Source organism: Leucoraja erinacea, chromosome 31 (genome assembly GCF_028641065.1).
Source record: "Leucoraja erinacea ecotype New England chromosome 31, Leri_hhj_1, whole genome shotgun sequence".
In the NCBI taxonomy this organism is placed as follows: Eukaryota; Metazoa; Chordata; class Chondrichthyes; order Rajiformes; family Rajidae; genus Leucoraja; species Leucoraja erinaceus.
In genome coordinates, this window is record NC_073407.1 from 4688918 (window position 1) to 4703367 (window position 14450).

Genomic DNA, 14450 nt, shown 5'->3' on the forward strand with positions numbered 1-14450 from the left:
TGCTCCTCCATGCCAACTGGCATGACTTCTCATTCCAAGCTGTAACTGGAGCATAGTGTTCACCAGGGGGAGATTTGTGAGCACTGTGCAGTGTTTGCCAGCAGCAAGCTACTGCAGGGATGAAGGCTCACAATGCGCCCAACATTGCCTTGGCACTGACGCCAGAGGAGAGCTCCGTGACTGTGCGGGCATCAACTCTGCCCACTTCACGCTCAAGCCCGCTTGGTTTAGATTAGTTTAGTTGAGAGATACAGCGTGGAAACTGCCTCTTCGAAGATCTCGGAGAAAACCCACGCAGGTCACGGGGAGAACGTACAAACTCCGTACCGGCACGCGCCTGCAGTCAGGATCGAGCCCGGGTCTCCGGCATTGTAAGGCAGCAACTCTACCGCTGCGCTACCATGCCGACCATACTCGAGCTCTATCCTACAGATTAGGGGCGATTTGCAGTAGCCAATTAACCAGGTAAACCTGTACGTCTTTGGGATGTGGGATGCTAGTCTTCCCTCTGCCAGCATGAAAAGCCACAGTGAAAACAAGTCCAAAGAAGGGTCTTGAAGAAGAGTCTCGACCCAAAACGTCACCTATTTCCTTCGCTCCATAGATGCTGCTGCACCCGCTGAGTTTCTCCAGCATTTTTGTCTACCTTCAATTTTCCAGCATCTGCAGTCCCTTCTTAAACAACATGAAGTTATGCAGATGGTCAAACTAAAATGAAACCTTGGACTGAATTCTACAAAGATTGAAGGAATGGGTGACGTTGCAGGTCTGAACCCTAAATGTCGCCCATTGATTATCTGCAGAGATGCCGCCTGACTCGCTGAGTTACTCCAGCATTTTGTGTCTGTCTCTGTGCAAACCTTGTGTTGAGATACTTTTTCTGCAGCTTATACCTGCTCAACCAGCATCTGCAGTTCCTTCCTACACGTTGTGTCTGCAAAGGTTGGTTTGGGTGCCAATTTGAGATCAGTGCACCTCATCCCACTCCAGTTGAACAAATGGTATGAGCTGCGGAAAAAGCTCCTCAATGCCAGGCTCGCACGCCCTTTCCACAAACATTCCCGCTGTCACTTCCACTCCCATCTCCACACCGCCCCGTTTCTTCCTCCTTGAAATCCAGGCGCCCTTGGGATCAAATCTTTCCGTGAGCAGGTGACGTGAGCTGGAACATTGCTCCTGTAATCCCACAAGCTCATGCGGGGAGTGGAATTCTCAGTAAAACCGTTTCAAAGATCGCCAGGGTCTGGGATCTATTAGGATTTCTGCTTTTTAAAAAAACTATATATATTTATATATATAAATACAGAGCAATCCTAAATGCCAGCAGCAGCAAAAATTACAATGACTTGGGTTAGACTCCCCTTTGAGACCATTGCGGCCAAAAATTGCTCTGGTGCAAGGGAATGCCCAAAAGCAAGCAGAAAGTTAATTAAGAGGGAGGGCTGGTGGGGAGATGGGGGAGGAAAGCGGGCAGAGACACACGCAAACAAGGTCAGAGACACAAAAACAAGGGGGCAGATTATTATCTCAATGGGGTTAGGTGCAGCGAAACCAGGGTGTCCTTGTACACCGGTCACTGAAAGTTGGCGTCACTGAAAGTTGGCGTGCAGGTAAAGCAGGCAGTAAAGAAAGCTAATGGAATGTTGGCCTTAAGAGGATTTCAGTATAGGAGTAAAGAGGTTCTTCTACAGTTGTATAGGGCTCTGGTAAGACCACATCTGGACTATTGTGCACAGTTTTGGTCTCCTAATTTGAGGAAGGACATCCTTGTGATTGAGGCAGTGCAGCGTAGGTTCACGAGATTGATTCCTGGGATGAGGGGACTGTCATATGAGGAAAGATTGAAAAGACTAGGCTTATATTCACTGAAGTTTAGAAGGATGAGGGGATTTCTTGTAGAAACATATAAAATTATAAAAGGACTGGACAAGCTAGATGCAGGAAAAATGTTCCCAATGTTGGGCGAGTCCAGAACCAGGGGCCACAGTCTTAGAATAAAGGGGAGGTCATTTAAGACTGAGGTGAGAAAAAAACATTTTCACCCAGAGAGTTGTGAATTTGTGGAATTCCCTGCCACAGAGGGCAGTGGAGGCCAAATCACAGGATGGATTTAAGAGAGAATTAGATAGAGCTCTAGGGACTAGTGGAATCAAGGGATATGGGGAGAAGGCAGGCACGGGTTATTGATTGGGGATGATCAGCCATGATCACAATGAATGGCGGTGCTGGCTCGAAGGCCAGAATGGCCTCCTCCTGCACCTATTTGCTATGTTTCTATGTAATGTAAAATGGGCATATATGTCACACTGGAAAATGGCCCCTCACTTTCCACTCCACCTACTGTTACCAACGTGGGTTTTCTCCGGGTGCTCTGGTTTCCTCCCACACTCCAAAGACTTACAGGTTTGTAGGTTAATTGGCTTCTGTACAAATTGTGACTTGTCCCTAGTGTGTCGGATTGTGTTAGTGTGCGGGGTGATGGCCTGTCAGCATGGACTCGATGGGCAGAAGGACCTGTTTCGGCAAATGAAGTGCACAATTCACATCTTCGATTGTGTACAAAAGATGCTGGACACAAAATGCTTGAGTAACTCCGAGCGTCAGACAGCATCTCTGGAGAAAAGGAATGGGTGGTGATTTGGGTCGAGACACTTCTTCAGACATCTTCTATTCCCTTTTTTACTTATAAGATAGAACAGTAGAGCACAGGAACAGGACTTTCAGCTCACAATGTCTGTACAGATCATGATGGTAAGATCAACCCTTATCTGCCTGCACATAATCCATATCCCTCCATTCCCTGCATATCCACGTGCCTTTGACGCCTGTCTCCGCTACCACTCCTAGAAGTGTGTTCCAGGCACTCACCACCCTCTGTGTAAAAAATAGTACCCGCAAGTTCATTTCTTGCTCATATTTCTATACTAATCCAGGCACAATCTTTCACATAAAGAAGTTCAAAGAAGATATCGAATTCCTCCAGCTTTTCGCATCCTCGGATATAAATGTTTCTCCATTTGCTGCAGCCTTTGAAACTCTCATTTTAGCAGTGTTTCAGTTAAGAAATACAAAAGGACTGTAATAAAAGGTTGGGGGTCTCTGTCCTCGAGTCATAATGCCCCGGAGCTGCAGAGTATGGCCCTTCAGCCCACCTTGTCCATGCCGAACAAGCTAGGATCCTGGACTAGTCCCTTTGCCTGCATTTGGCCCATATCCCTCGAAACCCTTCCCACTCATGTATCTGTTCGAATGTCTTTTGAAAGTCGTAATAGTACCCGCTTCTATACTTTCCTCTGGAGATACGGTCTACCTTCTATGGAAAAAGTTGCCTCTGAGTCCCCCTCAATCTATCCCTCTCATCTGAGTCCTATATCCTCCACGTTTAGAACTGTCTAACCTGCGGCAAACAATGAGCATTCACTTTATCCATGCCCCTCCTGATCTTGTATATCTTAATAAGCTCACCCCTCAGTCTCTGACGCTCCAAGGAAAAGAGACCCAGTTACCCCAGCCCCTCCATTTAACTCAGGCCAACAAGTCCCAGTAATATTCTGGTAAATCTCTTCTGCACTTTCCCAGTCGCATGCTAAACGTTGTATTGCTTTGCCTAAAGTACTGGTGCACTACGATGCAGAGAACTATATTCTGCCCTGTGTATCATCAACTTTGCTCTACCTGTTGTACTTGAGTTTGACTTGATTGTATTTATGTGTGGTATTATCTGATATAATTGGACAGCATGCAAAACAGAGCTTTTCTTGGTACTTGGGCACAGGTTACACTAACTGCAGGTAAACCTTACATCAACTCAGTTTCTCACCAGTTACAAGTTGCCTCTGTGCATGACTGAGTTCTAAAAGGTCATGAATAGTTTAAAACATTCAACCAATGCAAATCGGAAACAATAGCATGTTTAACTGTGACGCACTCACAGTGAAATCACCAAAATAGCCTCTGGTGTTCTGTACATCAAGAAAGTGCGCCTTAGACACGCCACATTACATCTGAAGACAAACGGACGTGCATTTTGCAAAACAGCTTGTGTTAGGATATCAGTACTTTTTATTTCAAGCCGCAGTGCGGTACAGTGGCGCAGCGGTAGAGTTGCTGCCTTATAGCGCTAGAGACCCGGGTTCGATCCTAACTACAGGTGTCGCCCGTACGGAGTTTGCATGTTCTCCCCGTGACCGCGTGGGTTTCCTCCGGGTGCTCCGGTTTCCTCCCACATCCCAAAAACGTGCAGATTTGTAGGTTAATCAGCCTCTGTAAATGTTCTCCAGTGTGTAGAGAGAGGATGAGAAAGTGGGATAACATAGATCTAGTGTAAACGGGAGATCGATGGCCAGTGTGGACTCGGTGGGCTGAAGGGCTGAAAGTTTCCAAGTTGCATCTCTGAATTAAACTAACAAAAAATTAAACTTATCTCCTTTTATTTTCTGTAATTAAATAAATTAAACCGGGTGCTCTGGTTTCCTCCCACACTACAAAGACAGTCTGAGGTCTGAAGAAGGGTTTAGGTCCGAAATGTTGTCTATTTCCTTCGCTCCATAGATGCTGCCTCACCCGCTGAGTTTCTCCAGCATTTTTGTCTACCTCCAAAGACATGCAGGTTTGTAGGTTAATTGGCTTCTGTAAATTGCCCCTAGTGTGTAGGAGAGTGCTCGGGTACGGGGTGATCGCTGATTGGCGCGGACTCGGTGGGCCGAAGGGTCTGTTTCCACACTGTATCTCTAACCTAAACTAAACTAAATACTAAACAGGGGCAGATCTGAGTTAAGCTATAGATAGGCAGGTGTAATTTGTGAACTTATTTGCATTCCTGGCTAGAGTCATTGATCAGGAAGGGTGAAGGGAGCATCAAAGATAACGAGATAGCCCTGGAGATGGATGATAAAGTCACTTTGACAATACAACAGGATATTGCTAAGGTGAGGGCCTCTTTTGTTGTCGACGGCCATCTGTTTGATGACCTCAGGGTCATGGCACGCTCAACAGAGCTCAAAGCGGCAAAAGTTAAACATTTATTTCCGTTCAAAATGGTGAAGAAAGAAAACTTAAATTCTCCCCATTCTTGTGGTTATTTGGATGGGTTTTTTAAACCATTGTTTGGCCAAATTTATGACCTTCATTCATTAAAAGTTATGAATGGTAGAGCCACTGCCTTGCAGTGCTGGTGACCTGGGTTTGATCCCAGCCTCGGGTGCTGTCTGTGTAGAGTTTGCACGTTCTCCCTGTGACTGCGTGGATTTCCTCCAGATGCTCCAGTTTCCTGCCACACTCCAAAGACGTGGGGGTTTGTAGATTAATTGGCCCTCTGTAAATTGCCCCTAGTGTGTAGGGAGTGGAGGCGAAAGAGGGATAACACAGAACTAGTTTGAACGGATGATCGATTGTCAATATGGACTCGGAGGGAGGGGCGCGGGGTGGGGGGAAGGGGGGGATGGGTCAGTTCCATGCTGTATTTCTAAACTAAACCAAAAAAAATTCAAAGTTATCTCTATTCATTTTCAGAGATTGAACTTGAGAATTGAAAACACACTCGTTGTCACCTTAGAGGCCTTCACCTTAGCAATATCCTGTTGTTATTTTGGATCGGGATGCTAATAATAAGAAGAGAAACACAAAATGCTGGAGTGACTCAGCGGGTCAGGCAGCATCTCTGGAGAAAGGAGATAGGTGACGTTTCGGGTCGGAAACCTTTTTCAAAGATAGATGTGGGGGTGGACTGGAGGTGAGAAAAGGTTAGCAAATCAGGGCGGGGAATAGATAGTAGTGGAGTCCAGAATGACCCATTATTGGCTGGGGTTTGTATTCAGTCAGATGTAGGGTCCCAACCCCTCAGATGACCAGCCTATAAGGACTGGACCCTGCTGAAGCCGCAGTCCCTGCCCTCCCAGCCTAATCTTCCCCAGACTAGAAGGGGCGAGGCAACTCTCCCCTCCACACCTGAAGGCCACCCCACGAGGTGGATTGGAGCGGCGAGGAGGCCACGGGCAGCGTACCACATGTCCCCTCCCCCAAGAATCTGACGGACTTTGCCCAGCTTTAAGATGCAGCCACGAGTCGGAGATGTTTGACAAGAATAGACAAATAACAATTCATTGTTAATGGCGGCGCAGCGGTAGAGTTGCTGCCTCACAGCGCCAGAGACCCGGGTTCAATCCTGACTACGGGTGCTGTCTGTACAGAGTTTGTACGTTCTCCCCGTGACCCACGTGGGTTTTCTACGGGTGCTCCGGTTTCCTCCCACACTCCAAAGACGTGCAGGTTTGTAGGTTAATTAGCTTCTGTAAATTGTCCTTATTGTGCAGGATAGAACTAGTGTATAGATGGCTAGTCAGCCTCGGCTTGGTGAGGCGGGCCAGTTTCCACACTGCATCTCTAAAGTAAACTTAATTAAATGACGCTGAAAGAAATGCAAATTTTTAAAATACAAAAATTAAGTATGTTCTTTGGAGTTAAAAAATGGAAAGATATTGTTTGTAATTTAGAAGCATTGGGTTTTATCTCTTCAAGATATGATGATCTTGAAAGGGGAACAGGGTAGATGTTGTGATGAGATAGTTATGAGGTTTACAGCTGAGGTGCACAGCAATTTCTTGCAGAGTGGTGACTCTGTGTAACTCTCTGCCACAGAGGGTTGTGAAGGATAGATCATTGGGGTTGTTTAAAGAGGCTGTGGAGAATTATTTTTGAAAGAGGGGAACTGGAACAGAGTTGGAGATGCCAGGGAATGATCAGCCGCTAAATTTCAGCATCGACTCGAGGGGCCGAGTGGCCTACTCCTGCTCCTATTTACTGATGTTCTTTTGTTCCCAGACACCTAGAGATTTCTGCAGGGTCAGAGACCCCGTTTGAATGAGAAGGGTCTGGAGAAGGGTCCCGGCCTGAAACGTCACCTATGCACGTTCCCCTGAGATGCCATCTGCTGCGCTGAGTTACTCCGGCACTTTGTGTCTTTTTTTTCATCACTTGAATGAATAGCGTTGCTGTTCCTCCACCAGCCCTCCCATGCATGAAGCTCCACCAGCTAGATGTGAAGACCACCTTGTTAGGTCGAGGTCTCTTATGGTCACGTGTACCGAGGCACAGTGAAAAGCTTTGTTTGGTGTGAGATCCAAACAGATCAGATAATACCGCACATAAATATAATCAATTCAAACTCAAGTACAATAGGTAGAGTAAAGGGGAAGATACAGAGTGCAGAATATAGTTCTCAGCATTGTAGCGCACCAGTTCTATAGACAAAGTCCAATGTCCGCAATGGGGTAGAAGTGAATCGGACAGTACCCTAACAGAGGGGTAGAAGCTGTTCCTGAGTCTGGTGGTGCGCGCTTTCAAGCTTCTGTACCTTCTGCCGGACAGGAGCAGGGAGAAGAAGGAATGATGTAGATACAACAGTGGCATTTAAGGGCTGAATAGCCTACTCCTGCACCTATTGTCTGAAAGTTTTACAAAGGCACATAGATATGCAGGGGATGGAGGGATATGTATTATGTGCAGGTAAATAAGAGCTGGTCTTGGCATTCTGTTCGGCACAGACATTGGGGGCCAAAGGGACTGTTCCTGCGCTGTTGTGTGCTCAGTGAATGTCTGGGGTAGAACAAGGCTTTGATGGTGTTGGCTGTTTTTCAGAGTGAAGTGTTGATGGAGTCAATGATGGTGAGTCTGGTCTGTGTGAGGGACTGGGCTACATCCACAGCTCTCTGCAATCTCTTGCAGTGATGGGCAGAGCTGTTCACAAACCAAGCTGTGATGCATCTGTAGCAGTTTATAAGAGTCGCTGGAGACGTGCCAAACTTCCTCAGTCTCTGCGGGAAGCAGTGGTGTTGGTGTGCCTTCTTGGCTGTGTCACTTCACTGTGGGTGGTCCCACATTGGTAATTAGTGGGTGGTAATGAATTAGTAATTGGTAATTTAGTTTAGTTCAGTTTAGAGATGCAGTGCGGAAACAGGCCCTTCGGTGTGATACAAGTAGGGACAATTTACACTTATACCAAGCCAATTAACCTTCAAACCTGTACGTCTTTGGAGTGTGGGAGGAAACCGAAGATCTCGGAGAAACGTGCACACTCCGTACAGAGAGCACCCATAGTCAGGATCGAAACCGTGTCTCCGGCGCTGCATTCGCCGTAAGGCAGCAACTCTACCGCTGCGTCACCATGACCGTATCTCCTTTAAATGCCACTGTTGTATCTGTATCATTTCTTCTTCTCCCTGCTCCTGTCCGGCAGCAAGTAGCCTCTGAAGGGGCAGGTGGGGGCAATAGCTGACATTTTCCAGGGAGTACGTCGCAATAGTTTGCTGTGAGACAGCCCTGTTCTTTTCAGTGTACACTGGGACAATGATGTAGACAGTCAGACATACCACTTGCTAACTGCTCACACAAATCTGTTATTCAGAGGGCACATGTTGTTGCGATTCCCGGTCTCCATCAAGTACAACTGAAGATGACTGGAGCCACAAGTGGGAACAGGTGACTGTACTATAAGTATTCGCTGGTTAATGCCGACAACACCCTCTGGCAGAATCTAGTGGGAATGACAGCTGGCAGTTAAATCTGGTTTGAAATTTCACCGTTCCTTGCTTGAGGGCGGCACGGTGGCGCAGCGGTAGAGTTGCTGCCTCACACAGCGCCAGAGACCCGGGTATGATCCTGAATACGGGTGCTGGCTGTACGGAGTTTGTATGTTCCCCACGTGACCTGCGTGGGTTTTCTCCGGGTGCTCCGGTTTCCTCCCACACTCCAAAGACGTGCAGTTTTGCAGGTTAATTGGCTTGGTATGAATGTAAAATTGTCCCGAGTGCGTAGGATAGTACTAGTGTATGGGGATCGCTGGTTGGTGCAGACTCGGTGGGCCGATGGGCCTGTGACTCCGCTGTGTCACTAAACACTTAGACAGAGTTTTAGCCTTGTGAAGCACACCAGGAGCACTGATGTTTGCATTTGTCTTCAGCAGAGCCAATTAGTTATGCCAAAACCAGTGAGAGCTCAAATCAATAACTTCAACATAAACAGAACATGTCTAGTGTTTCTATAAAAACGAGGTGTTCACAGCTGGTCTGGCTAACATTAGCAGACATCATGCAGTCTGGAACTAACATCAAGCTGGAGATATATTTGTCTGGGTTGGTAGACTGGGATTATAATTGGGTAAAGGATTTTCATCAAATGAAGATCGTACTTAAATTGTTCCAAGACCTACAATGGAAAGGACATTAACCTTTGGAAAGGTTTCCCTTTCGTATTGAGTGAATATTCTCTTTTCCCCCGATGATCAGTCTTGCTTAGCACACGACAAAAGCTTTTCACTCTATCTCGGTGTCCATGGAACTGGTGCGCTATAATGCTGAGAACTATGTTCTGAGGAGGAATTTATTTAGTTAGAGGGTGGTGAATCTGTGGAATTCATGGCTGTGGAGGCCAATAGACAATAGGTGCAGGAGTAGGCCATTCGGCCCTTTGAGCCAGCACCGCCATTCAATGTGATCATGGCTGATCATCCCCAATCAGTGCCCCGTTCCTGCCTTCTCCCCATCTCCCCATATCTTTAAGAGCCGTCAATGGATATTTTTAAGGTGGAGATTGACAGATTTGGTTATGGGGAGAAGGCAAGTGAATGGGGTTGAGAGGGAAAGATAGATCAGCCATGATTGGATGGCGGAGTAGACTTGATGGGCCGAATGGACTAATTCTGCACCGAGAACTCTGTATCTTCCCCTTTGCTCTCCCTTTTGTACTTGAGTTTGGCTTGATTGTAGTTATGTATGGTATTAACTGAATTGATTGTATAACATGCAGCTTTTCACTGTACCTCGGTACAAGTGATGATAACAAACCTAAACCAGATGCTGGAGTTTAATAGTCACCATTGCCCTGTTTCTTTCACAGAGAAGCATTGTCTGCAGAAGCACCATGAAGAGGTTGTTGCTGGTCGTGTTGTTGGCGCTGCTGGAGCCCGCGGCTGGCGAGGGGGAGCTTGGAGGCGGCGAGGAGGGAGAGGGGTCGTTCTTCCACACGAGCCGGCACAGGCGGGCGGCTGCCCCGACGATGGAGAACAAGTGCTCGTACACCTTCATCGTGCCGCAGCAGAAGGTGACGGGCGCCATCTGCGTGAACTCTCGGCCGGAGCCGGTGGTGGAGAGCCGGGCCAACAGGCAGGAGCTGGAGGTGGTGACAGTCGAACTGCTGAAGCAGCAGCGGCAGATCGAGAGCCTGCAGCAGCTGGTGGAGGTGGACGGCGGCGTGGTCAACGAGGTGAAGCTGCTGCGCAAGGAGAGCAGGAACATGAACTCGCGGGTCACCCAGCTCTACATGCAGCTCCTGCACGAGATCATCCGCAAGCGGGACAACGCCCTGGAGGTGTCGCAGCTGGAGAACAAGATCCTCAACCAGACGGCCGAGATGATGCAGCTGTCCAACCGCTACCGTGACCTGGAGCACAAGTACCAGCACCTGGCCCTGCTGGCCAACAACCAGACCTACCTGATCGCCCAGCTGGAGGCCAGGTGCCAGCTGCTGCCTGTGGCCAAGCCCGTGCAGCCCCCGCCCCAGAAGCGCAAGAACCACCTCATCACCACCAACGAGATCCAGCGGGATCAGAACCCTCAGGACAGGCGGCAGCTGGCATTGAACCTGCTGCCCACTATGCCACCTCTCCCTTCCAACATGCCCACCATCAACACCCCATCGGGTAAGTGGACAACAAGGTTGTGTGTAGTACGGGCGTTGGGGCAAAATGTCTGAAGAAGGGTTGCCACCTGAAACGTCGCTCATTCCTTCTCTCCAGAGATGTCGCCTGTGTTACTCCAACATTCTGTGTCTATCTTCGATTTAAATTGGTTCCTTCCTACAGCAGGTATAGTGTCTCACAGACATAAGGGTGGTGCAGCGGTAATGGTGCCGCCATAAGGCTCCATAGACCCGGGTTCAATCCTCTCTACTGTCTGTACAGAGTTTGCACGTTCTCTCTGTGACCGCGTGGGTTTTCTCCGGGTGCTCCGGTTTCCCACCACATTACAAGGACGTGTGGGTTTGTAGGTTAATTGGCTTCTGTACATTGTCGCTTCTGTGTAGGATTAGAACTAGTGAACGGGTGATCCTTGGTCAGCATGGACTTGGTGGGCTGATGGGCCTGTTTCTGCGTATCTAAAATTAAGTTGTATATCTAAAACTAAAACCACAGTAATATGGGGTAAAAGTACCAATAACAAAACCTCAACAATTTGTTCAATAACGCATTGTGCCAACTTTTTATTAAATTATTAATCATAATTAATTAATTAACATTCTCCTCCGAACTAACTGGATTTCTTGATAACTCTCTTATCTTGATGATCTACAAATGTGTTCTTCCACACAGGTGGGAAAATGATTTGTCAAGGAGTCATACACCATGGAAACAGGCCCTTCAGCCCAACTTTCCCCCACCGACCAACATTTCCCATTTACACTCGTCCCACCTGTCTAGGCACGGCTCATATCCCTCTGTAATATGTACCTGTCTAACTGTTTCTTAAACATTGTGATAGTCCCTGCCTCAACTACCTCCTGTGGCAGCTCGTTCCATACACCCACTGCCGTTTGCGTGAAGAAGTTACCCCATCAGATTCCTATTAAATCTTCATCCCCTCACCTTAAACCTATGTCCTCTGGTTCTCGATTCCCCTACTCTGGGCAAGAGACTCTGTGTGTCCACCCGATCCATTCCTCTCATGATTTTGTACACCTCTATAAGATCATACCTTATCCTCCTGCGCTCCAAGGAATAAAGTCCTAGCTCAACCTCTCCCTGTAGCTCAGCCCCTGGAGTCCTGGCAACATCCTTGTAAATCTTGCCTGCACCATTTCCAACATGACAACTGTATTGACAATTTGTATTGACTTTAAAAAAAAGTTATTTATTGGAAAACCATCTTTCTTTCATTAAGTGTAGACCAACTAAATACTCGTTAATTTAGTGCAGAACAACATCATTAAAGTGTGTGTTAACTTTGGAAAGCCTAATTTGGCTCCATTACAGTTCGTCCACAGTTTCATTGCTCTGAGCCCACTTAATGTAATTTTCCGCTATAGACATCTTGCTCTATAGTTTTATCTGAGGAATTGTGTCTAACTCAGCCCTTCAAAAGATATAGGCACAGACTAACTTTAATCTTTGCTGCCAAGTGTCAATGAGTTCTTGAGAATAGTTTTCAATAAAATATAATTTTGTACTTTTTTGTGGAATGTTATATATTCGGCTCCAGGACTTTTCTTTACAGGCTTGCAGAATTGGTTCAAGACTTTAGCATGAACTTACAATGAAAACACCACATTAAGAAAAAAAGCACATTCATTTTAATTGGAAAGTTTAGACAGGAGTCTTGGCCAACATTCCTCCCTCATTCAGTCCACGCCGACCAGTGATCCCCATACACTAGCACTATCCTACGCATTAGGGACAATTTACAATGATGCCAAGCCAATTAACCTGCAAACCTGTACGTCCCTGGAGTGTAGGAGGAAACCGGAGCTCCAGGAGAAAACCCACGCAGGTCACGGGGAGAACGTCCAAACTCCGTATTGACTCGTGGTCAGGATTGAACCTGTGTCTCGGGCGCTGGAACAGCCAGAGGAATACCACAAGGTCACAGGGAGAATGTACAAGCTCCATACAGACAGGCACCCGTAGTTAGGATCGAACCCAGGACTCTGGAGGTGTAAGGTAGCAACTCTACCGCTGTGCCTTGCGTTTTATGCTGTCAGCAGATCTGTCTGGTTTTGCACGAAGGTAGTACTGGAGCTAATGCTTTTCTTCTTTCCTCCACATAGTTAAGCAAGCTCTGGCGTACAGTAACAGTGAAGCTTGAAAGAGGAGTTTAGACTGTGCTATTGTGTTAGGTGATTGGAATAAATGCGGTCATTGGAACTCTCAATATACTGCACTCACCAAAAACTGAACACAAATTAGTCCCCCCAATGTAAAGTTCTACAGAAGATAGACACAAAGTGCTGGAGTAACTCAGCGGGTCAGGCAGTATCTCTGGTGAAAAAGGGTGGGTGACATTTTGGGTCGGGACCCTTCTCCAGATGCTGCATTTGTTCTCTCTGATGTCTTTGACCGCGTGGCTTTTCTCCAGGTGCTCCAGTTTCCTCCCACACACCAACGATTTGCGGGTTTGTAGGTTGACTGGTCTCTATAAATTTCCTCCTAGAGTGTGGGGAGTGAATGCAAAAGTGGGATAACAGAGAACTTGTGTGAACAGGTGATCGATGGTCATCGTGGACTCGGTGGGCTGAAGAGCCTGTTTCCATGCTTTAGACTAAGACTGTTTCCGTGCCTCTAGACTAAAATGGCCTTTCACCTTATTAACTCTCATAGAAATGTGGGCTACAGAGTACAGTGGGGGATTTTTCCAAAGGCATTCGCTGGTGGCTTTGGGCCTGACGATGCCTGGGCAAGTGGGCAATAGGAGCACAAAGGCACAGATGAGATTGTCTCTCCCTCTGTGGTGAGCTGGGTGACCAAGGTAGATGGGGGCAGGAGCGCTCGTTGCTTTGTGTAATGACAAAGACACCACCAATGGCAGTAGGACATCTGATGGTAGACTTGGCATGGCTGCTGGTAATCGGTCCCTAGGTTCACATGCGGTGGAGCGGTCTGGACTCCCTGAAGCACTCCCCCAAGTGGACAACTTGCTCCATTGCCAACCAATGCAATTGGGAGATCCTACGATCGACACAAAAAGCTGGAGTAACTCAGCGGGGCAGGCAGAAGGAATGGGTGACTTTTCTGGTCGAGACCCTTCTTTAGACTGAGACTCAGGTGAGAGGGAGATACATAGATAAGAAAGTGTAAGATGTGAAAATAGGACAAAGGGAATGGCGATCTAGGAAAATGTAGAAGAGATCCTAAATCGGGAATATAATCCTTAAAGCAAATAGTCCAGATCAAAAATAATCTCCACTTAGTCCAAAGGTTCTACACACATGTTTGGATAGAGTTACAGTCATGAAGCAGGGAACCAGGTCCTTCGTCCCAACTGCTCCATGCCTGACACTATGCCCCATCTACACTAGTCACATTTGACCCCTAACCCTCTAAATCTTTCCCTTCCATGTATCAGTCCTAGTGTCTTATAAATGTTGTGATAGTACCTGACTCAACTACCTTCTCTGGCAGCTCATTCCATACACCCACCACTCTCTCTGTCCATAGATTGGCCCTCACGTTTTAATTAAATCGTGCGCCTTTTAACTTAAACCTATGTCCTCTGGTTCTTGATTCCCCTACTCTACGCCAATGACCTATCAATTCCCCTAATGATTTTTTTTGCCCCTCTATAAGATCATCCCTCAGCCTCCTGCGCTCCAAGGAATAAAGTCCTAACCTATCCATCCATTCCCTGTGGCTCAGGCCCTCAAGTCCTGGCAGCATCCTCGTAAATCTTCTCAGCACCTTTTCCTGC

At 47.2% G+C, this 14450-nt stretch overlaps 2 protein-coding genes across 4 annotated transcripts in view; one reads left to right on the top strand and one right to left on the bottom strand.

Annotated features, from left to right (window-relative positions):
• The window catches only part of ralgps1 (Ral GEF with PH domain and SH3 binding motif 1), a 679800-nt gene that overhangs the window by 313296 nt on the left and 352054 nt on the right, over window positions 1–14450 (bottom strand). The gene's annotated exons all lie outside the window — the stretch shown is intronic.
• Window positions 1–14450, top strand: part of angptl2b (angiopoietin-like 2b) — a 44627-nt gene that overhangs the window by 10748 nt on the left and 19429 nt on the right. The window contains 1 exon segment of the mRNA XM_055659793.1: window positions 9892–10693. Within this exon segment, the coding sequence (XP_055515768.1) occupies window positions 9892–10693 (802 nt within the window).